Genomic DNA, 25,441 nt, shown 5'->3' with positions numbered 1-25,441 from the left:
CAAAGCTTGCTCACCCCAATGAAAGTATAAATCAGAAGAGCTAAGGTAAGTTCTACATAGCCTTTGAAAAAAAAAGGACACACAAGTGCAATAAAAAGGGGTACTCATTGGCTCAAATCATGGGGAAACTCCAACAAAACCAAAGTAAAGGGATTCTACAGAATAAACAGCTTGTACCCTCCAAAGGGTGAGATCATGAGAGAACACAGTGTCTAAGAAGACCAGGGAGGCAGGACAAGCTAATGAAATGTGTGATTATGACTCTGGGTACCGGAGTGGAGGAAACACTCTCAAGTGTTGCTTTCCTACAAAGGGCATTAGTGTGTAATGACTAAGTGTGAATAAAGCCTAGTGATTAGAACACACACACAGTTACACTTGCATTAAGCAATTTTCTTTTTTCCTTTATGTGTTTGGTAAAGGGTCTCACTACACAACTTAGACTCATACTGATCCTCCTGTTTTCAGCCTCCTCTAAGGTAGAAAATAGTGCACCTGGGGGTGGGGCGGGTGCAACATACAAGACCAGGAATCAAACGCTGGTCCCCATGCTTGCCAAAGCAGGCACTTAGTCCACTGAGCTATCTCGCCAGCCCGCAATTTTTTTTTTCCTTTAAAAGCAGAATGTACTTATTGGGGTAAAGAAAGCTTCTGTTGGAGAGAGAGAGACAGAAAGGGATCCGAGAGTGGGTTGTCCACAAATTTCCTTGTTGAGGAATGTCTTGGTTCCTTTTTCTGGTTGGTAAGACAAAATAACCGACACCCAGAGTAAAAGGGGGGGAAGGTTTATTTGGCTCACGGTCTGCAGGGGTTTCAGTCCATGGCTGGCTGGCTCCAAGACCGGGTGGCACAGCAGAGGGGCATCGCAGATGAGAAAACAGTTCACAGCAGACGACAAGAGGAGGGCAGCAAGCCACACAGCAGCGTCAGCAGCAAGAGCCGGCGGAAGCAGCCCGACTTCTGCCCCGTGCAGTCCGCCAGAGCGGGCGTCCTTAATCCTAGCACTGCGCCCCTGATCTCAGCATCACACACCCTTGATCCAGCCACTTGTGAAAAGAGCCCCCATGACCACACAAGGCTCTGGGGGACATGCGGACACAGCCTCAATGCAGAAACACACTTTGTTGGAGTGCAGGATGAATGTCTACAACACACTCTCAAGCTCCCCAGAAAAACACACATGTGATACAAGTAGGCAGTTTTGTATGTTTGTACAGAGAAAAAGGTAAAACAAATACATCAAACTTTATTATTAGAGAATCTAGACAGAAGAGAAGACATGGATTCCTCGTATGATTTTTGCACCTTCATTGGAAAACTGAAATTATTCCAAAATTTAAAGACCAAGAAACAAATGATGGCTGCGATCTCCCTGCTAATTGTTTTCCACAATTCTCTCTTACAAAATAATACAATGTGATACTGGCCATTAGTGCTGTGAATAAGCTGACGGCAAGACTGTGCCTCAGTCAGCGTCACTCTTAATTTCCGCCCTGTGTAAGATGAAAAGGAATCCGATTCTCCTGTCCGTGCAACAGTGGCCCGGGACGCCTCAGTGGCCTTGTCCCTGGCTGCACCTGGCACGTCCCAGGTGAGTTCCACCCTGCTCTACATCCAGAGGACTGGAGGCAGACAGACACACACACCTGGGCACAGAACTACCTGGGTGACACATGGCCTTACAGAGAAGATAGCAGCCCTGCGGCCAGATGATAGCTAACCATTTCTTTATCACATTAGTCAAAGCAGCAGGTAGATCCTTCCAGGGCAGGCTAGCCCCAAGACAAAGGGATTCCAGACAATGGGATGCAGCGGCACCCTCCAGCCCCGCTGCCTGCCTCGTGTGGACTGTCACAGCTTTCTTAGCTTCCTCCTTGGGGTCAGTTCCTTCCTAGGACACCAGCTTTCTCTACAGTACAAACTCTTCATCACTGTCGGCCCTGCAGGCAAGACAACTCTGAGACTGGGGGATCCAAGGAGCAAAAGCACCAGTGAAGCTTTGGTTTCCTATCAGTAAAGAGTGGGGACTTGGGGCAAGGAGCTCTGAAACCTTCGCCAATTCCCCAGCCTAGAGATGGCGCTCCTCTCTTGCCACATCAGAGTCCAATCCCAAACCTTACAAGAACATGACCTGCTAATTGGGTCTCTAGAGCCTCCATCATAAATAGATACTACAACTGATCGTGTAATTAGCAAGCTTTTGCTGCCAAGACAACCACTTTTCTTTCTTTCTTTTTTTTAAATTTCCCCACTGAAGAACTTGTCCTTTCTGACCTTACATTTCAAATCCTGAATATTTTGGGGTGAGAAAGGTCTACTCAATCGGAGGAATGTATCACCTAATGAAAGCAATTAAAGTGCCAATTAATTCAGAATCCAAATTAGCAAAACAAGGCAAAAATAAATGAAGGAGAAAACTAAGCAAAAAGCAAATCAAATTAGTAATTTCCTTTATTTCAAGTACTTCAAGGCATCACCAAAAATACACACCAAGAGGCAAGAGCTCCGTCAGTGCCTTCACTTCCATCCTCTCTGGTGACTTATCGTGACATACCTAGTACATAGCAGACACCCAAAAAGTGATGCAAGTTTGAGAGAAAGGACCCCTTCCCTGAGAATCTTCTGACAATGACAAAAAGAACATCGACCTTCATCTTTCATCTGCTAAGAATTAAGTTTCCTGCTGAAGAACAAATGTTTGATGTTCCCAACATGGTTCTACCAACGTTTCTAGAAGGCACCAGGAACTCACTACAAGACTACAGAACAGCACGTTATTGGTTTCAACTGCGCGTGGACATTAAAGACGGCGTCTATCGTGCTCCGTGCACCTTTATGGATCCTCTAGTTTCCACAATGAATATTAGTGACATTAACAATCCAGAAGAAAAAAAAAAAAAAAACCGGAAAGCAAGACAGTAAATGCACAATGCAGAGACTTCAAGTTCTAACAGGTACCAATCCCAGGGGAGCTTGTTGAAAGGCAAATTAGGGTCCCATCAGTCAGGGCAGAGCTGAGTCCTGGACTTTTCCACAACATCCTCAGCGCGTGCCGCACAAACCCAAACGTGCCAGCTGCTTGCGATCTATGAAACAAAATAATTCAAGGGGTTAAGGTGAGGACAGGAGAGTGGGTGCGCGTGCACGGGGGGGGGGCCTACAAAAATAATTCAGATACTAACAATCCCAGTTGCAAAGAGACATCGATGATGGTAACGGACCTTAAATCTATGCCAGGCTTACACCAAAACAGTTTTTGGACAGAAATGGGAAAAGGAAAGAAAAACAGCACGCAAACAGGGCCAGGGAGATGGCTCAGTAGAATAAACGCTTTCCTGGCAAGCGCAAAGGCCTGAGTTCAATCCCCAATTCTGGGGAAAAAAAGAAAAAACCACAAACAACAAAACGAAACTTTATTTCAAATGAAATTGCCTGTTATTGATTTTAATTTAGGTTAGAACACGTGCTGTCCAACAATGCCAGAAAAGGGGACCGCCCGGGCGCGGGGTCCTCCAAGGGGAAGGCTCCAGGGCAGCCGGCTCTCTACTGACCTCCGCTCCAGCAGCAAAGACCCGGCGGACAAGATTAGGCATGAGCTCAGCCTCGCGTCAATCTCGGCCCCGTAAGCCCCTTACCGTTATGGACTTTTTTTTTTCTCCTAATTCAGGCTCTAAATGTTGTTCAATTAAGTTTTACTCATTTCCTTACAGATCCTCCGGATTCTAATTTACAAGTAAAATCAAGAGAAGCAGTTAGGCTAAGTGTTACCATCTAGAGAGGCCGTCCTTAGTACCAAAATAAAAGTCCTTGGGTTCATGAAGACAAAAGGCTCAAAACAAATGAACTCAAAAAACAACTATAGGCACACAACCAGTCTGAAAGAACTATATATTTCAGCTGTCAGGCTAGAAGGTTTCAGTCTTTCACGAGGCCCAGTTTCCTATTCTTTTGTGTACCTTAGGTTGATACCGGGGCGCTTTGAAAATGACCAAAATCAACCCTTGGTTCATATAGGCAGGGGGAAAAAAACATGTTGAAAGGACCGTGGACATCACAAAAGGACGCAATCAACAGCCACATAACCCAGCTTTGGAAAGGGCAAGGATCAGAGCAGCTTGGCAAATTCAGGGAGCAAGAACTGGGAGTGATAACGCTGCTCTTGTGTCACTTGGCTCAGACCATCAAGTCCAGGTGAAGGGAGGTGAACAGTCTAGCCTGGGCTTTGTAGCACTCCCAATTAGGAGTGATTGGAGCTCCACGGCTGCCAGAAAGTTCGATCAAGATAGTGGAGGATTTATTTCTACAGACTAGCTTGGGTGCTATGAACAAAAATCCCCAAGTATTTTGGGGAACAGAGGAAAAATTTATCAACCAAAAATAATTCAGATACTAACAATCCCAAGTGCCAAGAGATGTTGATGGTAACACACTCCTGGGATGCTGGAGCGACAGAAGGATCAGCAGGAGCATCATAAAATAGGACAGCAGCCACATGCATGCTAGGGACCAGGGCCACACTTGTTTCTAGTTCCTATGATGTAAGAGGCTGAGCGTGACAAAGCCGGGTGGAGGCCTGGGCAGGACCTGCCAACCACACCATCCCAGGGCAGCACACATGGTCCTCGGGACCCGGTACATAGAACCTCTCATGAGCTCTCAATGTGGACAGCATCAGGGAGACCAGGAGCAGCCCGCTACGGTGACTCTCATGCTAACCCACCCCAGGTCTCTTACTTTCGGTGAACCCACTCCCCCCCTCCCCCTTCCTCCTTTGTTTGGCCCAAGTTCACTCTGCAGAGCCAGTTTTTTCCTTGCCCCCCTTCACCCCTCATTTTTCAAATAAAGTTTTAGCACTCCTTTTGGCTTATCCTATCCAATTCTTCGTGCAAGAAGGACCTGGAATATGTTTAACTGTCAAGCCATCTTTAAAGGAGCTACCCAACAACACAGCTACTCTGTAAGATAGGAACCATTACCTCAATTTGTGAAGGAGAAATGAGGGACAGGGGACACCAAACTATTCCCTGGGGAAGTGAGCAGACACTACAGGCTGTCTGCAGGCCACTGTGAGAAAGGCACCGAGCCTTGCTCGGCATGATTTTACAGCCTCTGGGCACAGCGGAGCCACGTCTGTGCGCCCGCCCTGGCCATCAGGGGCCGGGCAGCGCCTCCACCACCAGCTCCCAAGCCTCCCGAGTCTCTGCAGTGGCCCCCTGCACTCAACCACACATGGCTTCACGAGCAAGCAGTCAGGACAGGAGGCAACCTGGGTGGAGGTCCAGAAACCTGTGACTTCTCCCTTGGCAGAAGCCCACTCACCCACTGGCCAGCACCTGCCCAAGTTAATGACAGCCTGTACTCACCTACTGCTATATTCCGGATATGCTCATAAAACGCCAGCCTGGCCTCAGAAGTTGAGAGCACCTTCACCCCATGAGGCAACCCCTCTCTTCTATTTCTCCTAAACACATAGAATCAGATTCAATATTTCAACATTTCATTATCTTCAGCTTTATAGAGCTATACAAACTGTTTTACGGACCTTTGACCTTACTTCTCTAACCCACATACATCGTAAGAACCCCATATTACCAAGCTAAGTTCAAATGCGTGGGATCTCCAATACTTGTCTCGGGCTCGTTCCTTTCCTTGTAGTCATGTCTAAAAGGATGCTTCTGCTAGTCAAAATTGTAACGCTCCACTGGACAGCTCGGGCACTATCTCGGTAGCTAACAGCAAATACGTGTCCAGAAGGCAAGGCTTTGGGCCTGGCCGTCCTTCCTTCCCCAGCACTCCACACGCCCCGAGAATCTGCCCATCAGTTCAGCCCTAATCCCACACACCATTGCAAGACGACTTCGGGCTCACTGATCAATGCCATGCCCCCGGTTCCAATCATGCCACTTCTACCAGGCACAGAGGCACACGCCTGGAACCCCCGCTACTAAAGAGACTGAGGGAAGAGAATCGAAAATCTGAGACCAGCCTGGACAGTGAGAAGGCCTGGCCTTAAACACTAAAACAACAGCTGGAGACGTAGCGCAGCAGCGGAGCACCCAGGGTGTGATCCCCAGTACCAAAGGAAAAAGAGCTTCCCAAGTGCACCCACACACTCACCATCTCTGTTCCCTCCTAAAGGGCAGCCTCTGCCTCTGCGTGCAGCCAGCCCGGCGGTGGCCCACACAGCCTGCGTTGCTTACCCCCAGGTTGAGCGTCCCTAATCTGAAGCTCAAAACAGGAAACCTTGGAGCCTGAAGACAGGGACGTGAGTGGAAAGCTTCATACCTGTGTGCACGTGAGAGGCTGCAGCCCCAACACAGGTGCCTCAGAAAGGCCACACCAAGCCACCTTCAGCTCTGGAGAAGGCCCAGGAGAGGAGTGTGGACGAGACCCCGGGGCCACATACGCAGAGAGACATATACACATGCGCACAAATATCCTAAAACCTAACACTGTCTCAAACCTGAAACACTATCAGGCTCAAGCATCTCTGATGAGGGATACGAAACTTGGATTTATGGCACGTATGAATGTAGTACGCACGCAGCATTCCCAGACAAAATAAAAAGTAAAGATGTAACAACTCCCAAGACAAAGACACACTCTGGATTCTCTGGTCAGGACGTGCCCTGGCCCTGCTTGTCCTCTGCTCTACCCCCACCCCCAGCACTGTGGCCACACGCTGGTAAATCAGAAAGCACAAAACTAACATCACAGAGCACCAACCCCCCTGCGCTGGCTGGGCGCAGCCTGTGCTCAGAAACGCGTCAGGCAGAGTTAGGGAGCAGGGCGGGTGGGAGGCTGCCAGGAAGGCGGGCGGGCTCCTGAAACAAGAGTGGCCTTGTGCTTGGAGAAACACAACCGGTCTGACCTTCCGCCCAGCTTTCACACTTGCAGTCTGATTAACTAGTGTGGCAACTAATTAACAGGTGTGGCAAGAAACAAAGAAAAAAATAAAAACCTTGGCAACTTGCCCTGGGGGAACTGAAGGCTCCGCTCACAACACAATAATCCCTCCTCCGGGCTACACCTGCAAGCACCTGAGGTGGGTTCAGAGTCAATGTCCACCTCTCCAGCCATTAAACATGAACCGTACCCACACCAAGGAAAAGTTAAAAATGCCTTCCTGGTTGCTTCCTTGGCTACAGACAAATGCCAAAAACATCATGCACTAAACCACTTGCTATGGACCAAGCCCCAAGCCTCGCAGGCAGAAAGGGGGCATAAATCTGTACTTGCTGTGCTCCGGGCTACCACAGCAGTGAAAGAAACACAAATATTTTCTCTCTCCATCAAAACACATTACTGTTCTGTAACTGCAGTACTTGAAAATTTCCAGAATTTGGCACAAATCAGAGCACCTCACTAACATGCCCCCCTGCAGACAAAGGTTATAATTATATCCTGTTACAGGAGGAAACTAGAGGCTTCAGGGCTTCTATAGCCAGAAGAAAATAACGATCACCAAGTTCTCCTACTTGATTCTTAGCCACAGAAATAAGACACAGTAAAAGCGTTCTCCTTCCTGTTATTGTGTGCATTATTAAGTTTAAAATGCATCCTCACATTTCACCAACCCCAAATCAATATATATACACATACACACACACACATATATATTTAGACTCGATCTTGTGCCATGCACCCTAGTTAGTGTCACCAAGTGCAAAGATTACAGACATTGCCCAAGTCAGCCTATAATCCCTAATCACATGGCCTTTCAGTATTAAAGTATTCCAAGTTCAGTAAATTAAGTGCAGTTCACAAAACATCTGCAGGTTTCTATGCATGAATAGAAGCGCCACGCTGGTAGAAAGGCGGCCGCGGGCTCTGGAGCTGGAAGCCCCCTTCCAGCAGCCTCACAGGTATCTGACACTAAATTCCTTTAACTCAGTAAAACCTCTACTTGCACGTCTGGGAAACATGAGGAGAAATCACACATTCAGTGCACCCTCCCACCACCCACACGAACTGTTTTATTTTACAAAGCCCTGCTCATAGTGGGCTCTCAATATGTGGTGGCTTGTGACAGCCACAGCGTAGACCCCTGCAGGAAGGAGAGGCAGGAATTTCTGCACCCAGATTTCACGATCAGAAGGGAGGTGGTTCTTCCCAGGGCTCAGAGATCACAGTGGAAATCATGCGCTGAGCTGGGAACCGTCCCCAAGGCAGGTGCAGGCGACAGCAGAGGTCTCAAAAAAAGCCCTGCCCTGGTAACTAGGCACGAGGCCAGGCTCAGCTGTGTGTGGACAGAACTCCCTGTGGACAGGCGGTCAGGGAACTGCTCTCCTTCAGCAGCCACTTGGAAACCCAGTGTGGTGGCACCCACCCGTAATCCCAGCAGTGTGGGAGGCCGAGGCAGGAAGATCACATGTTTGAGCCCAGCTTGGGCTACTTAGTGACCCTGTTTTGAAGTACAAAATAAAAAGGGGCTTGAGATGTGGCTCTGTGAGAAACCCTAGGTTCAATCCCCAGCAGTGGCCCCCGCCAAAGGCACCCTGAAGTCAGGCTCCCCAAGGACGGGGGAGGTCCCCCCAGAGAACTCTTTTTACTGCCCTTCCCCCGTGGGTGGCACAGCTGTTCTGCAAAGCCGCCTGGGGTTCCAACACAGCCCTGCCAGCAGCCTCAGCACCCCACACACCCCTTCCGCACCCTGGCTGGAAGCCTGCCACATCCTCGTTTATCCCTCATAAAAAGAACTCAAGTGAAAGCCAGACTCTTATCTCCTGCACCAAACAAAGGGCAGGTGTCCCGCGCTGCCAACCCCGAGAGGGAGGCGTTCCCAGCGCCAGCCTGCAGCACCAACAGGGCCCGGCCTTCGCAGCTGTTCTCGCCTCACTGCCCAGCAGCTGCGCCTCTGGCCCGCACAGCGCCTGCGGCCCGCACCACAGGCCCCAGAGCCGGACCGCGAGGGCGTCGCAGCAAACTCCACGGCGTGTTCCAACAGCAGCCAGCCAGGCCTCGGTAGCCCAGGGTCCCGCTCTGTGGGTTCTAAAGGTGTTTTTATATCTGCACTAAACATGTATACAACCTTTTTTTCTCTTGTATGATTCCCTAAATAATACAATATCACCATGATTTACATATTATTTACATTTTATTAGGTAACATAAGTATCTAAGATGATTGAAAATATATGGGCGGGTAGGTAAAGCGTACATGCAAATATTGGAGCACTTTATTTAAGGGCCTGAGCGCCTGTGAACTTCCAGGTCCCGGTGGGGGTGAAGGGGTTTTGGACACTAATCTTCCTGAGATGCCAGGCAGTGAGCGTGTGCAGTCTGTACTCCACAGGAAGGAATCAAGCACAGTAAGATTACGCTGAAGCCAGGAGCTGACCCTCCTGTGAGCAGGCATGGACGCCTCTGCTAACCAGAGGCAGAAAGCACCACCCGATCCCACAAAGTGAAGCCACAGCCATACTGAGCCCTGGGCCACTGGTAATGACCTGGAGTTTGGAGCCCGGATTCCGCACGAGCTCGGCTACCCACTAAAAATGGCACCTTAGACTTTGATGAAACAAAACGCCTGCGAAAGCAAATGCAAAGGTGGAGATGCTGTACGCTAAGAAGGAAAGCGTCTCCCCCAGCAGGAGGGCGGGAGCGAGAGCTGCCCTGCCCTAGCACTGTGCTCAAGGGTCTTCAGGGGGCCTGGGCAGCCTCTGAGGCTCTCCAAGGCCACCTCTGCTCTGCAGACGGCTGTGCTGGAGCCCCGTGAGAATGCCCGCCACTGCCTCTGCACTGCCGCGGAAGCAGGGCTGGTCTGCCTACCGCCTCCGAAGTTCCACACTGCAGGAACCCAGGAGGAGAGCAACAGGACCTCTGCTTGCTACTCGCTGGACGAGCATTACAATAATAATGGCCTCAGGACCTCGGGCCTGGGCGAGGCCATTATTCCTCAGACCACCTTGCCCCGCCACCCTGCGCCACTGACGTGTGAACAAGCTCACAACACTCAGAAGCCGAGCACACCAGGTGACACCGGATGACAGCAGGAGCGATGCTCTCCAGCAAAGCTCCTGGCAAAGCCAAGAGTCTCAAGGACACAGGAAGGGAGAAAAGGCCAGCAGTGTCACACCGGGCACTGCGGAGCTGACAGGCGCACGTGGAAACGAGAGATAAGACTGGACTGTGTGCTCCAGACAAGTGCTGTGTGTGAAAAACACAGCGCACACGAACGGGACATGTACAGCACACACACAGCCCAGCGCGGGGGCTGCACTGCCGCCTTTTAATTTATGGCAGTAAGAACCAGGAAAAGGCCATTACTTGAAACCACTCAGGACAAGGCACGCGCCAAGCGCCGAGACAACATTCGTATCATCCTCACTGCCAACCACACTCGCTCCTTTCGCTTTTCAACCCTACTCTGCAATTTCCTTACAAAAACAACGCTCATCATTCCAATTTGGAGAAATAAGCCACCCAGAATGTAACAAATTTATTCAGAGTAAACACAGGATATTTTACCAGGTATAAACAACAGAGGAAAGGGATCCATTAAGTCAGTCACAGTTTTAAAAACTGCTGTCACTAAGCCCATACTTAGCACTGACTTAAATAGCTAAGAATGCAGAAAGGTGTCACTCCGGAATACAAACAGTCCTACAAGCGCCACAATCTGATGCAAAACCTCTGGGCTTTGAAGACAGAAAAAATAAGAAAGCAATTTTATTTTTTATTTATTTATTTTTTAATTTTATTTATTTGTGTGTGTGTGTGTGTGTGGCCAGCTCAGCCCACCAGGGGGCGGGGCTAGCTGGCATGTGGTGCTGGGGGATTGAACCGCGGTCTCTGTGCTTTGCTGAGATTGTTCTAAGTAGGTGCTTTAGACCACTGAGCCATCTCACCAGCCCAAGAAAGCAATTTTAGATGTCTGGGCCTCCCTTAGTGGATCTCACCAAGTAGCATGTGATGTAACCACCGTCGAGAGCCTGGGTTCTTTCTTCTGTGAATAAACAAATGCGAATTACATATAAAACCAAATCAATTTCACGGGCCAGAAAACCCTCAACTACCTACGTGCCAACACACCTATTTGCAAGGCTGTAAAGCCTTTCGGATATTCTTATGATTATGCTATTTTTGAAGGCTGGTGAACCTTTCCTAGAACAGCACCAAGGTGGCACCAAAGCCCTCTCACAGCCCTTGTCTTGCAAAGGATTCTAAGATCTTGTTCAGCTTTCACAGCCCAGAGCCCTGCAATCGATTAGTAATGTCTGCTGGGGCACTGACTGTGGGGGACGCCAGGTTCAAATGGCAACCTTTTTTCAACGGACATATACGTCCGTTGAGAGACTGCAAAAGAACACAGAGGCAGAAAGAAGACACGTGCTGCTGACTCTCTGCCATGTGTCCTTGCTCATGTGGACTTTGGGGGCTGTGATGGGCGCTGTTACATGGAGCCACACCAAGGCACGTGCTTCATAGAGGGCAGTTTTCCTGACAAAAACCTCCTCAAGCAGTGTTTGTGAATCTATGCCTACAAACATAGTCCTTCAAGGTGGAGTGTACCACATAAACCTTAACTGGGGCTAAAGTTTGTCCCCCAAAGGCCTAAGTTGTGAACACTTCATCAAAGGCCGCGGAGACAGCTCAGGAAAATAAGTGCTTGCCTGGCAAGCACAAGGGCCTGAGTTCAATCCCCGGTTACGCCAAAATAAATAAATAAATAAAAGTTTCAGCACCAGTCTTTAGTGCTAGATGGTAGGGTAGAGCTAGTGGGGAAAAGGAAACTAGAAGTGAGCCGTTAAAGGCGACACTGCAACCCCAGACCCTTGTTTCCCAAGTTCCAGGAGGCGAACAGACCCCTACCCTGTACACCCACCTACCTTACTGCCTTGCCAAAGGCCAAAGTGACAGGGCCAAGTGACCTTGGACAGAATCATGAGCCATAAGCCTCTCAGCCTTATGGGTTAATAGACTGTTATTGTGTCACAGTGACAGAAATCTGTCTAAAACAATGGCCACATGTGCTACTTCTCCACCAATCAAAATGTCCCTGAGCAGTGATGTGAGTCTTAAGCAGAGAAGGGAGCATGCTGGCTTCCAGAAAGTTCTTTGGAACTGTGGCTGTGTGACCTCACTAGCTATGGGGTCTCTGCTCCCCCAGATCTCCAGCTTGCCCACCTCTTTACAAGGCTGCATGGTGTTCAGAGAATATTCGAGCAAGCATCTGAGCCATCTCTCTTGAGCAACAGTGATTAAAAACAGGGTCACTTAGCCAAGCACAGCGGTGCACCTCTGTAATCCCAACACATCAGAGGCTGAGGCAGGTTGGGTTGACACAAGCTTGAGGCCAGCCTAGGCTACCCAGTGAGTTCAGGGCCAGCCTGAACCACACCGCAAAACCTGCCAGGAAAATCCAAGGGATAAAAGGGTACCATTTCTAACACTCTGGGTGCCTAAGACATCTCTGGTGAATCGCACACACATTTCATTTAATTCACGAGGACTCTAGAAAGTTGACATTTAACCCCAGTTTAAAGATGAGAAGACCAATGAAGCTAACCAGCTGAAGTCAGTACAGGGCTTTACTAAAAGTTAGTAAAGATTTTCTCAGCACCTGTGCACTTGAAAGAACTATCCACTTCCCACTAGCTTCCTTTAGCAGAACCTACCGATCTTACACTCTGATTTCTTCAAACCCTTACGTGAGTAGAGAGCCGTGCTACACACCTGTAACCCTAGCACTGCAGGAGCCTGAGGTTGGAGGATCTCCTTAATGACTCAACAGGACCCTGCCTCAGATAAAAGACAAAATGGACTGGGGCCATAACTCAACTGTGAAGGCCCCAGGTTCAATCCCAGTGCTGCAAAACAAAACAAAACCAAAAAAACAACCTAAATAGTTCAGGCTTTCTTCCGCTGTTACTGGAAGACCTGAGATATGATACTGCTATTTATTAGAAACATTTGCAAAAGCTAGGGGTTGAGAACATCCTGTGAAAAAAATGAAGCAACAACAGACCCAATATGACAAATGCAATATTAATCCCTATCAGTGATGACAGACCTTTTAGGGACCAAGTACCCAAACTGCAACCCAGAACCCACTTAATATCACAAAGCACCAACACTGCAATTAAACCCAAATACTGAGGTTCCAGTTGAGAAAAACAACTCATACATTAACATCTTTGGTCTTAACAGAAAACAACAGGCATGCGACAGGTTCACCACCTCCAATCTCTCTGGATCATGGCCTTTCCCTCATCTGCCAGGTCACCCCTATCTTGGGGTTTGATACCAAGAAAGTGACCGAAGGACCTAATCCTTAAATCCTACAAGATTTTTCAGATCACTGTTCTTAATTAATCAGACTAACAAACTAGATCACCAATAGAATTCAATACATTGCTGGGAAATACTCAAGCAGCAGGCTGTCTGCAGAGCTGGATGGCTACGATTCAGGTTAGTAGAAACCCAGCTCAGCTTCCAGTTCTCCACACCGACAGAAAGCAAGCCGCGTCAGCCAAATATGCGTGTACCATGCGCGTGCACACAGATGCATACGTGCATGTATGATTGATCCAGGCAATACACAGCCCCAAACGAGCATCAAAATAGTCTCGCTCAGGTAGAAACCATCTCTATGGGGCTGCAAACTCTCCAGGGACCAGCTGAGTGTTGTAAATAACCACTGGGGGCCAGGTGTGCGGCCCAACGGAGGCAGCTGCTATTTATTTCCACCTTGCTGCAGTCACCAAGCAAGAACACAGGCCCAAGGCCCCAGAACCTCCCCATCTTTCTACAAAACCCAGGAGCATCCACCTGTTCTGGTCACCACTATCCCCCCAGTGCCTTCAACGGTGCCTGGCGCACTGCAGGTGCTCAGAAACACTTGTTGGTGGCTCCAGTGGGACATGCCTTTTCGTGTGCATGTTTGCAGTACTGGGGCTTGAGTCCTGCCACGACTCTGGCACTGAGGTACATCCTCTGCCCCTTTATTTTCTGATAGGATCTCTCTCAACTGCCCGGGCTAGACTTGCACTTGCAGTCCTCCTACCTCTACATCCCCAAATGCTGGGGTTACAGGCAGGAACTACCATTCCACCGTAACAATGCCCAATTTTTCACTCAAACTTTCCTTTTAAGGCCAGTCTGACCAAATAGTACCAGTGAACGAGATAACCCTGTAGAGCTCCGTACCATCTGAACATGGTCCTTCTTCCACATCTCTTTCCTAGAATAACACACTAGACCCAGAACTAGCCTCTGCTCTCATTTTAGACAGACTGTTCTCTTCATGCCAATCAGAAACCCTGTTAGTTTTTACAGCCGTCCCCCTAACTTTGTTGGGTTCCAAATCTCTATTCTTCTACCTGGATTTCAGCAGAAATGAGGTTGCATATTTGTATAAACAGAAATAACTATGGCCTGGTGGTGGTACACAACATAACCTCAGCACGCGGGGAGAGACAGAGGCAGGAGGACTTCCGCTTAGGCAGTTTAGCAGTATACAGTGTGACTCTTGTCTCAAGATATTTTTTAGCTCAGTGCAAAAGTTTCAATCTCCAGTACAGCAAAAAGAAACAGCGACAGCATGTGCCTATAATCCCAGCTACTTGGGAGGCTGAGGCAGGAAGACTGCAACTCCAGGGCCAGCCTGGGCAACTTGGACAGATCCTGCCTTAAAATAATCAAAGGGGTTAGGGCTGTAGCTCAGCAGTTCAGCACTCCTGAGTTCAATTCCAAATATTGAAAAAGAAAAACGTGGCTGGAAAAGTAGTACTTGGGGGTTGCAACATGTATAATCCCATGCAATTATTCAGGAATTATCATCTTGATTCTAATGGTGAAATTAAGACTGAAAAAGAGGGCTCATGTCCTGTGGGAGGACAGCAGACAGGACGAAGCCCTCTGACAGCCGCCTTGGTCTGCAACTCTGCTGAGATGCTGCTGCCCCGTGACCTTCCCCGTTGGCAACATTACCAGCTGCTGTTGCCTTTCGACCTGCTGTAGCATATGCCGTCTTCCCAGCACAAAGCTGTGTGACCGTCATCCTCAGCAACCCCTTCTTGTGCTCACAGAGGAGCTCAGAGGTCATTGCCCAGGAGACCTCTGGCCCCGCCCCTCGGGTCTCCCACAGCCTCTGCTACGCCCAGAATTGGCTTTGCTACACACATTTCACCACAATAACAAAAATGCTACTCGGGGAAAAATGCTGCCCAAACCAGAAATCATACCCTTCCTGAAAAACACTCTCTCGCCACTTGTCCCAGAGGTGCTCAGTAAGTATCTGCAGAACTGAATCAGTGAGTTTGTAGAATGAGCATGGTGGGGCCGGGGATTATAGCTCAGTGATGTAAGTGTTTCTAGAAAAATCTAGAACTCCAGTCATCTCTTCCCGAACACAACTCCCTCAGATCTCCTGAAGTCATGCGTGATTCAGAGGCTACAGCCCACACTCAGATGATATACAGGATAATAAAATACCACAGGATTATCAAGTACCTGTAGTCCACGCCGCAAACAGATGTGCTCAAATTACAATCCCAGTACAAATAATAACAATAATAATAATAATAATAATAATAATAAAATGAACGCTGGCCAGATGGCTCAGCAGACTAAAGCTCTTGCTTAGGCAGAGCACAGCGGCCAGGGTTCCATCCCCAGCATGCAGGCTGGCCCTGCCCCCAGGGCGTGCTGAGATGGCAACTGAGATTGAGCATGGTGGTGCACACCTGTAATCCCAGTGCTTGGGAGGCTCCAAACAGAAGGATCACTACAAGTCTGATCTACATGGGGAGACCCTGCAGACCCTGTACTAAATACCAAAAAAATTAAATTAAATTAAATTAAAATAAGCATGGTGGTCCACACTTGTAATCCTAGCACTCCAGGAAGCTGAGACAAGAGGACTGCAAGAGTCCAAGCACAGCACGGAAGATTCTGCATAAAACCACATCTAAACATTTATTTCTTTTATACTTCCATATTCTAATTTTTTTTTTTTTTTAAATTTTTAAAGGGCTGGGGTTGTAGTGCAGAGTGAAAATCTTGGGCTTGGTCCCTAGTAATGCTAAAAATAATAACAGCAATGAAAACAAAAATAATAATGATGGCCAACAGGTAATTCCATTAACAAAGGTCTTCTGAGCACCTTGCTTACTACCCTCCAGAAATAGTCCATAGCAAAAAATGGTCCAAGGGTTCTTAGCAGATTCTTAGTACTGTGGGAAGCAAATTCATAGGCAAACAAGTAACCAGAGATACATCACACCAATCAAAATATGGGCATTTGTTCCCCAAATGATTTGCTGCCCCAAATCAGTCAGCTGTGGAACTGGCAGTCTCTAAACTTCCAAATGAATTGTAGAAGCTATTTTAATAGAGAGTAAAGAAAAGAACCCGGGGCTGGTGAGATGGCTCAGTGGTCTAAAGCCCCTACTTAGAACAAGCTAAGCTAAGCAAAGCACAGGGACCGCGGTTCAATCCCCCAGCACCACATACCAGCCAGCCCCGCCCCCTGGTGGGCTGAACTGGCCACACACACAATAAATAAAAAAAAAAAAAAAAAAAGAGAGAAAGAAAAGAACCCCGGAGAAATCAGGAGTCTCACACAAGATATCACAGTCGGTCAGCCAGCTCCCAGCAAAGGATTTCAACCCTGAGGAAAAATCTAGAACTCCAATCATCTCTTCCCAAACACAACTCCCTCAGATCTCCTGAAGTCATGCGTGATTCAGAGGCTACAGCCCACACTCAGATGATATACAGGATAATAAAATACTACAGGATTATCCAGTACCTGTAGTCCACGCCCCAAACAGATGTGCTCAAATTACAAACCAAGTTGATTTAGACTACTTTGAATTAAAAAAAAAAGAAACAAAACAAAAACCAAAAAACCTCACCACCAACACATTCAGACTCTATCCAAAGTTATTATCAGTTTATTCAGAAGCTAAAGTAATTTGCTGAAAGGTTAACTCCTCAGTGTAACCAAATAAAATTCTATGCTAATTGCATTACTTCCTTATTTAATTGTAGCAAATCCAAGAAGACATCCCTCTTTCACCCAATGCTTATGGAACTTGCTTATGCAGGAAAGTAAGAAAGTGAAAGGCAGACTGCTGGACCTGTCTTTTCACTGGTTTTCTTGGATAATTAGGAAAAACCACATCCACACTATGTTCAAAGAGCAAGTACCTTAAATTCATAATAACTCCGAGAAATGACTAGGGAAACTGAGAGCAGCCACTCCCACCTACTGCCCAGGTGCCGTGAGAGGACGGATGGCCTCTTCTATCTTTACTTTCCTCATCCCAAAGTAGGGAGAACCAAGGAGGATCGGGTATGCAAAACACACAACCACAGAATCTACACCAGGACAAGTAGTTGGTGAGGGTGAGCTACTTTAGCCACTGTACCCATTGTACAGATTTAAAAACTGAGTTTCCTTTGCCCAAGGGAATGGCTAGTTAGCCAACAATTTCAGCATAAGTCTCTGGGGCCCTATGTTGGCCTCTATCTAAGAAGTACAGTACATGTACAGCAAGGACACTTGAGCCCCACTAAATTCCATTTCCACAAGATACTGGGAAACTTGCCCCAAGAAACCCAGCTACCAGCAACTGTACTAAGACTAGACTACTACTGGTTCTAAGCCATACTGAAGAGAAATATATCTGGAAGCCTGGCGTGATGGTCCATGCCTGTAATCCCACCACTTGGGAGGCTGAGGCAGGAGGATCCTTGCCAAGTTAAGAGACCAGCTTGGGCTACAAAGGGAGCCCAAAGCCAGCCTGAACTACATAAGGAGACGCTGTCTCAAACAGACAAAAAGAAATACATCTAGAAAAGTGGAACGCTTATAAAAGTGGATATAAAAATTGCAGCTGGGCATGACAACCCCGGCCTATAATCCTAAAGCAGGAAGGTCACAAGCGGAAGTCTAACCTGGACAACTGCCAACTTAGTAAGACCCTGCTGGGAATGCTGCTCTGAGCAAGGTGGCAGGTTCAGTACCCCGTAAGCCGCCACCACTGCCAAAGGCTCGGCCAAGAGATGCTCTCAACAATACTTTAAACATTTAGACAACATCCTTGAACTCCACAATGCGTACCCGCCAATCTGGACTCGGCTTTTCTGCTTGGCGACCTGCTACTGGCTACATAGCCTTCCCAAATTATTCCAGATTGATGGGTCTGGCTTCAACACACTGCAGAATTCATGAGGCCACAGGGGCATGAAGAACTGGGCGGACTCACAACGCAACTTGAGACACATTCCTCAAAAGCATACCCACCGCATTAGCCAGCCCGCTTGCCCGCACCTCCGGAAGACAGCGCGGCAGGCCCAGAAATAAGACCAGCCGTCCTAGTTTCCCACATGCGAAGTGCTACGTCTTCCGTGAACTATGCTTTCTTCTCTTGTTTTTCAGTTGCTAGACGTCAGCAGGCAATGGTGTCACTTTGCCACTCCCCAAAAATAGCTAAACTGAGTAGAGTTTAAAATTATATTTTGTTGTTTTGGCCAGAAAAACATCCGCTGATTTCAGGTTGCAAAAAACAAAGAGGTACGAGGGGGCAGGTGCTGGACCCGAGGGCATGAGTCTCGCTGGCTCCTGCACGCTGTGGGGCTGAATCTGGGAAGACTCGAATGCCAGACACAAGGGCACTCGGGTGTCACACGGGGGCAAGAGGCAAGCACACGCCTGGAGCTGGCTCCCATCAGCAGCACCAAACTGAGCCTGACAGTGACAGTGAGGGAACACAGCCACCTTCTCTTGGTTTCCATGAAGGCCATGGAGCCCAAGGAGAGGAATCAGCATCTCAGGGGCCAGGACCAGGTGACCGTTTACACACAAGGATGTGGAAAACTCCTGTGGCACACTGGAAGCCTGCAGGCCTTTTCCCATCTTAAAGTGACAAGGCAGGGGCAATGTGCACGAGGAGGTCTTGCCAACTTCACCAAGTTCTTTGAATAGAGATTGAAGTTTTAGCAAGGTGTGGTGGGACATGCTTGTAATCCCAGCACTCAGGAGGCTGAGGCAAGAGAACAGTTATGAGTTGAGACCAGCCTGGGCTACCAAGTGAGCTCAAGGCCAGTCTAAACTGCACAGAGAGACCCTGTCCCAAAAAGACAAAAATTACATTAAATAGTGTTTTCCTAAACTTCCTGGGGATGTCCTCACGCCAGTCCATACTTGGCATCCTCAGTGGGTTTTTCCACTGCTTATACCAATGAAAAGATGCTTATATCTGCAGTTGTCCTGATCAGTTCCACCTTCCTCTTCCCATATACTGCTACTTGGATCTCTTTAACAGACATAAAATAAGGACGGTAGTCTCCAGGCATGGTGGCACACGCCTGTAATCCCAGCACTCAGGCACTGTGACTTCAAGACCTTAGTGAGCTCAAGACCAGCCTTAAGCGCAGTGAGACCGTCTCAAAGAAAAAAAATTTTAAAAGGTAAATATGTTGAGACATACTATTTACCATGCATGGTGCTAAGTCCCTGCCTGCATTCTCAGTCAAGCCTTATAAAAACCTTAGGAGATGGGATACCATCGGTGTCCTATTTTAACAATGGAAAAAAGAGAGATTAAGCAACATGTCTAAAGCAGTACAGCCAATAATGGCAGATGCAAGAAGGCTCCAGAGGCCAAATGCTTCCTTCTCTATATTTTGTATAACTGTCTATAGCAACCTGCTTTAGAAAAAAAAAATCTAAAAGCATCGACAACCTCAAGCAGTGCACTGACTCTCATAAGCTGACTGATAGATATCAGAGTTCTTATTCTGTGTGAGCTGCCTCCAACGCAAGCCAAGAAACAAGGATAACACAACCTGTGCACTCAGGGGCTTTCCAAGGACAAGCCAGGCGCATGACGAACCTGCTCTGCTGCTGTCCTTCCACCCAGCCCTAGCAGCACTTTAAGATAAAAAATTTCTTTAAATGCAGGTGCTGTAGTCAATGAAACCTTGGACCTGCAGAGGCCTGGCGGGCCATCTCACCTTGCCTAAAATCTTTGTCAAACACTAAAGTATCTGCTACAAATGATACCAAGAGAAAAGGCCCCTCCAACTCTAGGTGTCCCTAAAGGATAGGACACTGGCTCGTGGAACCCTGCAGCTGCTTCCAGTGCTCCTGCGCAGGCACGGCTTACAACGCACACACACCTGTCGGATCACGAGCAAACCGCAGGTCCACCTGGCCTGCCTGCACATCTGCATCCCGGCAGGCTCTCGTGACTACTTTCTGATCTTTAAAGAGATTCCCAATTCTGCAGCTCTCAGCACTTGGGACGCAAGAACTGTAGGGAGAACAGTGGGGAAACAAATACACTTTCTGAATGTACATCAGGTGGGGGGTGGTACTTTGTTTGCTTCTGATGCTGGAAATGGAAGCCAGAGCCCCTACCTGGGCGACCCCCGCAGCTACCTTCCCAGTCCTCAGGGGATCTCTTTTTGGTGGGGCGGGGGGTCCTTACAATGTCACGTAGACACTATACCAAAACTAAGTCAAACTGAAGTTCCTACCAGAGTGCATCTTTGTTTAAAGCTGGGTATTTGATTTTCTGAGTGCCTAGACCAGGGCCACAGTCCTGGATTCAGATCTCTGCAGGCAACATGGTCACCCCCATTGCTCAGCAAGAGAAATGGAGGTATTTGACCTTTTCATCCTTGGAAAATGTTTGCTGAGGGAGTAAAGTGTGTTCAGCCAACCTGGGCCTGATGTGCCCAGGCTGTGCTGCTCTGGGACAAGCTCCATGACAGCTGCCAAATTCTGAGCAAGAACCGGCTCTCCGTGGCTTGTGTCCCATCTCCGAGTCCCTCCCTCACCTCTCCAGTAATGACAAGCTCAACCTACATCTGCTAGGAGTGGAGAACGAGGACCAAGGCCCTCCTCCTCGGTTTCCAGGGCATTATTAGGTGCCCAGCCTTTTCCCCCTTCACGTCACTGCACAGCGGTCACCCTGTACCCACAGCCCACTAAGGTTCCTGCTGGGCATTGCACCCTTCCACAGGAGCTGTGGATGCTGTCTATGTTTTCTATAAACTCTAGGTTATACAACAAGGTCACAAGAAAAATGCCTCAGGATGTGTTGATCAAAATTATTAGTAATCTCCCTATTCCACATGCACACCAATATGACAATCGCTTTTCTCATGCTTAGAACTGATACTGCAAACAGCGAGATAACTCAGCAGACTAAAGCGCCTGCTCAGGCAAGCTCAGGGACTGAGGTTTGGTCCCGGACACCCAGGGCAGCCTCAGCTGGCCAGAGTCCAGGCATAGTGGTACACGCCTATAATCCCAGCACTAGGGAGGCTGACAACAGGAGGATCACCACAAGTCCAAGCTGCATAGTGAGACCCTGTAACAACAAAATACATTTAAAAAAAAATTTTTTTTAAATGACACCACATTGTCTCACATACTACGAGTAAACCCGAGTGGAAACGAAAATTAAAAACTAAGTGTGGGGGGCACACTGGAGCAGCAACTCACCAGCAATACCTGCCCAGCTCTCCGCACCTGCCTAAGGCTCACGACCATACCCACAGTTGCTCTAGCTGAGAAGTTGCTGGAGAAGTGGGAAGGGGTGGCGAGGAGGGAGAAGGGGCTCCACAACTATCATTCTAAGGGACTTTCAACTATGCTACATAGATGACAGCGAAGTTCCCGTGCACTGGGGCATGACTGTAACATGTGATACTCTGCCATCTTGGGAGTTTTTCAGAAGACTAGGAACAAACTTGAAAGGCTTTTGGTTTTGTCCTGCTGCATTAAATGGCCAGCGTCCCCTGGAGAGCTTCATGTATTTCCTGCAAAAAGGGACATCCTCCACGCTTCGTTACAGGGTGGCAGGCGTCCTTCATTTCCTGCCAGCAGCAGGCCTTTCTCCCTCTGGGGACCACAACCTTCCTGCTTGCATTCGTCTTCTAACATCATTCCTCCTCTACCAATGAATGCTGTTTAGCAGGGAAATTAAACACTTTATTCCGCGACCATGGCAAAGGAACACAGTTTAGAGAACGGAGGGGAAATCCTCATTTTCAAACAAGACGCTTGGAGCAGAGGTGACCTGCTCTTTCACCTCTCAACCTATTTCTCAGAATCAACTGCAGGCTTCCAAATGCGAACTATCTGTTGCCCGTTCTCAGAGGTCCATGAGGGCTGCCCATCAGGACTAACATGTGTGCACAAGAAATACAGAAGGCAGCTGGGAAGGAGCCCGATCATGGCCATCAGCGGTAGTCGCTGGGACTCCGACACCACCAGAGAGGAAGCTGAAGTGGCCCGGCCGGCAGAGCCTCGGCCCGCAGCCCCCCAGACCTAACGCGAGCACAATACAAAACACCAGCGCTGCATGTCTCAGAACTAAAGAGAAGTTTCGCACGGAGAGCCAGAGAGATGAGAAATTTTTTTTTTAAGAATGTGTGCTAAACAGACAATGTAAAATACAAGGAGGTTAACCTTTTCATGTAACATTTTACATCATGTCAGATGCAATTAGATTCTCAGTGATTAGAGACCCAGAAAGCCAACAGATGAACTATATGTAGAATGTACTTTAAAATGTTTTGCAGAGGCCAAGAAGGGAAAGATGAAGACAGACTAAGCTGACAATCTTGAGAGTAGGTAGGAGGTAAATGTGGGGTTTGTGACATTCTTTTATCTTCATAGTTTTTCCATAATAATTTTTTTAAGATGTAGAAGGATGTAAAGGACCCTGGATCCTGAACAGGCACTGGAAACCAAAAGCAACTAAAAAGTCGGTTCGATTCTGAGCAAAAACAGAACCAGGAAGGTGGGTTTGGGGTTAAGACCTCAAAAGTAAGATCCTAACTCAAAAGCAGAAGCATGTTGATCCCTGGTGTCACATCCCTAAAAGCATCCAACGCTCCCTCAGACCGGAAAGGGGAGTCCCATGAACTAGGCCCCCCACCCTGTTCGGGGCTGTGCAGGAGCGCAGGGGGTAGCGATTTCTCAGGGGAGATGTCCCACAGCCTGGCTCCAAGGGGCATGGCAGGGGCCCTCGGAGGAGCCAGTGGCAGAGGCCAGCCTGGGAGGCGGCAGGCCTCCCTAGCAGCTCCGGGGCGCCCCCTGAGGTCCAGCGGCGTCGCGGCAGCCTTGGAAACCCGAAAGCCGGCGTCTGTCTCAGCAGTGACATTTCAACTTCACCGGCCTCCAAAAGCCAATGCGTCTGCTCAGGCTACACTTGTCTTTCCAGCCAAATCGTCGGTTTTCCTCGCCCACCACTCTCTGCCCCTTCACTTTCCAACACCCTCGGTTGTAGGACGAGGGTAAGAGCCATTTGCCTCGCAGCGTAAGCATTCAAGAAAAAAAAGATGAAAATGATAAAAATGGTCCAAGCCCCCAGGTGGCATCCCTGGCAGTCCCATTTTGCATTTCAGGCATCCTCAGACACCAAGAAAAAGAAAACCGAGGTGGGTATCCTGGCTGCACCCCAGAGAAGGGAACGAAATGGAATTGGAAATTTGTCCCCCCACCCCACCCCGCGCGCGCCCCCATTAACGCGTGGCCCCTCTGAAGAGCGACTGGGCGCACCTGCTCCCCCTCGGCCCCCACGTACGTGGTGGTAAAGACCCTGATCGCTGCGAGGGGACGTGGTCAGCACACACACTGGGCAGTGGTCTCCAGGGCAGGGGGTAGCGATTTCTCAGGGGAGATGCCCCACGGCTCCTACTCGCGCAGAGCCCGGACCCTGAGAGCAAACGCCTGGGTGCCGGCGGCCGCATATCCTCCCTGGGCCTCAGAGCTGGGCTGCTGGACGGTGGTGGGCGCTCCGCGCGCCTCGGGGGCAGGAGGATCCGCAGGAGGAAAGGGGAGCGCAGAAGGAAAGCCGGTCCTTTCCCCTCGAGGCTGCTCCTGATCCCGCCAAGGGGGGCAACCGCTGCCCAGCTCCCTGGAGCGGGTTGCTGAGGGCAGCAAGGGCGCCCGCACCGTGCTGTGGGGCGCATAACAGGTCTGATGGACCCGCTGCACCAAAAGCAGCCCGTCAAGCCGCCCGGCGACAGCCAGCTGTTACATAGGGAGAGCCAGAACACCTAACATCTGGGCACGGTCTGTCTCCAGATTCAGATAACCCCCACCTCCAAGAGTCCAGAAACTGGTGAATGAGAAGGCAGAAAAACGGGGTATCCTCTATCCCTAGGGAGCATTAGACGAAAGGCGAGGCGCCCCGTTTCTCTGGCTGGGGCAGAGGACGTGGCCTCCATCCCTAGGAAGACAGCTCAACAGCTCCGAGGGAGTTGGGGGCGCTGCTGGAAGGGACAGCGAAGGCGCCCGGCCTCTGCCCCCGGGGTGGGGGAGGCTGTCTGGCGGCTGGGGGCGGGGGTGGAGGTCGCGGAGCTGAACGCTGCTACGGGCAGTGATTTATTATTGTCCTCAACGGCCAATACTGTTCCTGTCTTAGCCTGGCCAGCAGGCAGCGGATCGCGAACAGCCTGAGAAAGGGCAAAGAAAGGTATGCAAGGCGCGAGACACGAAAAATAAATAAATAACCCGCCCTAGTGCGCAGCACCTACCGACACCGACCCGCCACCCGCCCGCGACCCCGGCCCCTGCCCTCCCACAGCGTCCAGCCCTCGCGCCTGCACCGAGGCGTAGCCTGCGCCCCAGCTGGAGCTCGGTGGCAGAGGAGCCCCGACCCGGAGACCCGAACGCCGGAGCTCCGCACAGCCCGATCCTACACCGCCAGTCTCCGGCTGGCAGCCCCCACTCGCCCTCCCCCAGGGTCGGACAGCTGCGAAGCAACCCCACCTCTGGCCCCGAGCCCCTCCATTCCCTGCCAGGGAGTACCTCGCACCCCCGGAACCCACAGAAGCATCTTCTCCACGGCCCCCGTCTCCCGGAGCGCCTCCCAACTCCAGCTCTCCGGTCCGCGCCAGATCGGTCAAACAAGTCCCCATTCTCCGGACTCCAGCTCCCACAGGCCCCCACCTCAGCGCGCCAGCAGAGCCCGGGACCCCGACCCTTCTCGCCGGCCGGCCCCCGCTTCCACGCTCCCGACCCCGGCCTCCCGCAAGACCGCCAGCGCCAGGGCTGCCCGTCCTCCTCCCTCCACCCTCGCCGGGGTCCCTCGCCAGGCGCCCCGGCTCCGCACCCCGCAACAACTCCGCAGCCCCGCGCGCGGGGGCCGGGCCGCGTCCTCTGGCGGCCGGCACTCACCCGGGAAGCACACGACATAATGGAGCACAGAACTGGTGATTTTCAGGAACAAAATCCACCAACACGGTTCCAGTAACCTCCGCATGTCCGAAAACGCACATCGAAAAGCGGAAAGCAAGGGGTAAACTTGTTGAGTAAGTTCTCGCTTCCGCGCGAGCCTCCGCCAAGCCCGGGCGCTCTCCGGCTCGCCCGCCGCACGGCCGGCTCAGCCCCCAGGGCCGGGGAGCCGCCGCGCCCCGCGGAAAACCTCCGAAAGTGCCGGGGCGGCAGAGCCACGCTGCGGGCGAGC

At 49.9% G+C, this 25,441-nt stretch overlaps 1 protein-coding gene across 1 annotated transcript in view; it reads right to left on the bottom strand.

Moving 5' to 3' along the window:
- Positions 1 to 25,435, bottom strand: part of Ptprg (protein tyrosine phosphatase, receptor type G) — a 703,518-nt gene extending 678,083 nt beyond the window's left edge. The window contains exon 1 of the mRNA XM_004631705.3: positions 25,153 to 25,435. Within this exon, the coding sequence (XP_004631762.1) occupies positions 25,153 to 25,237 (85 nt within the window). The 5' untranslated portion in view covers positions 25,238 to 25,435. The remainder of the gene's footprint in view (positions 1 to 25,152) is intronic.
- Between the last annotated feature and the right edge of the window lie 6 nt (positions 25,436 to 25,441).

This window comes from Octodon degus, unplaced genomic scaffold (assembly GCF_000260255.1).
Source record: "Octodon degus isolate 3935 unplaced genomic scaffold, OctDeg1.0 scaffold00043, whole genome shotgun sequence".
Lineage (NCBI taxonomy): Eukaryota > Metazoa > Chordata > Mammalia > Rodentia > Octodontidae > Octodon > Octodon degus.
Note: the sequence above shows the minus strand (reverse complement) of the source record. Positions and strands in the feature narration are given on the sequence as shown.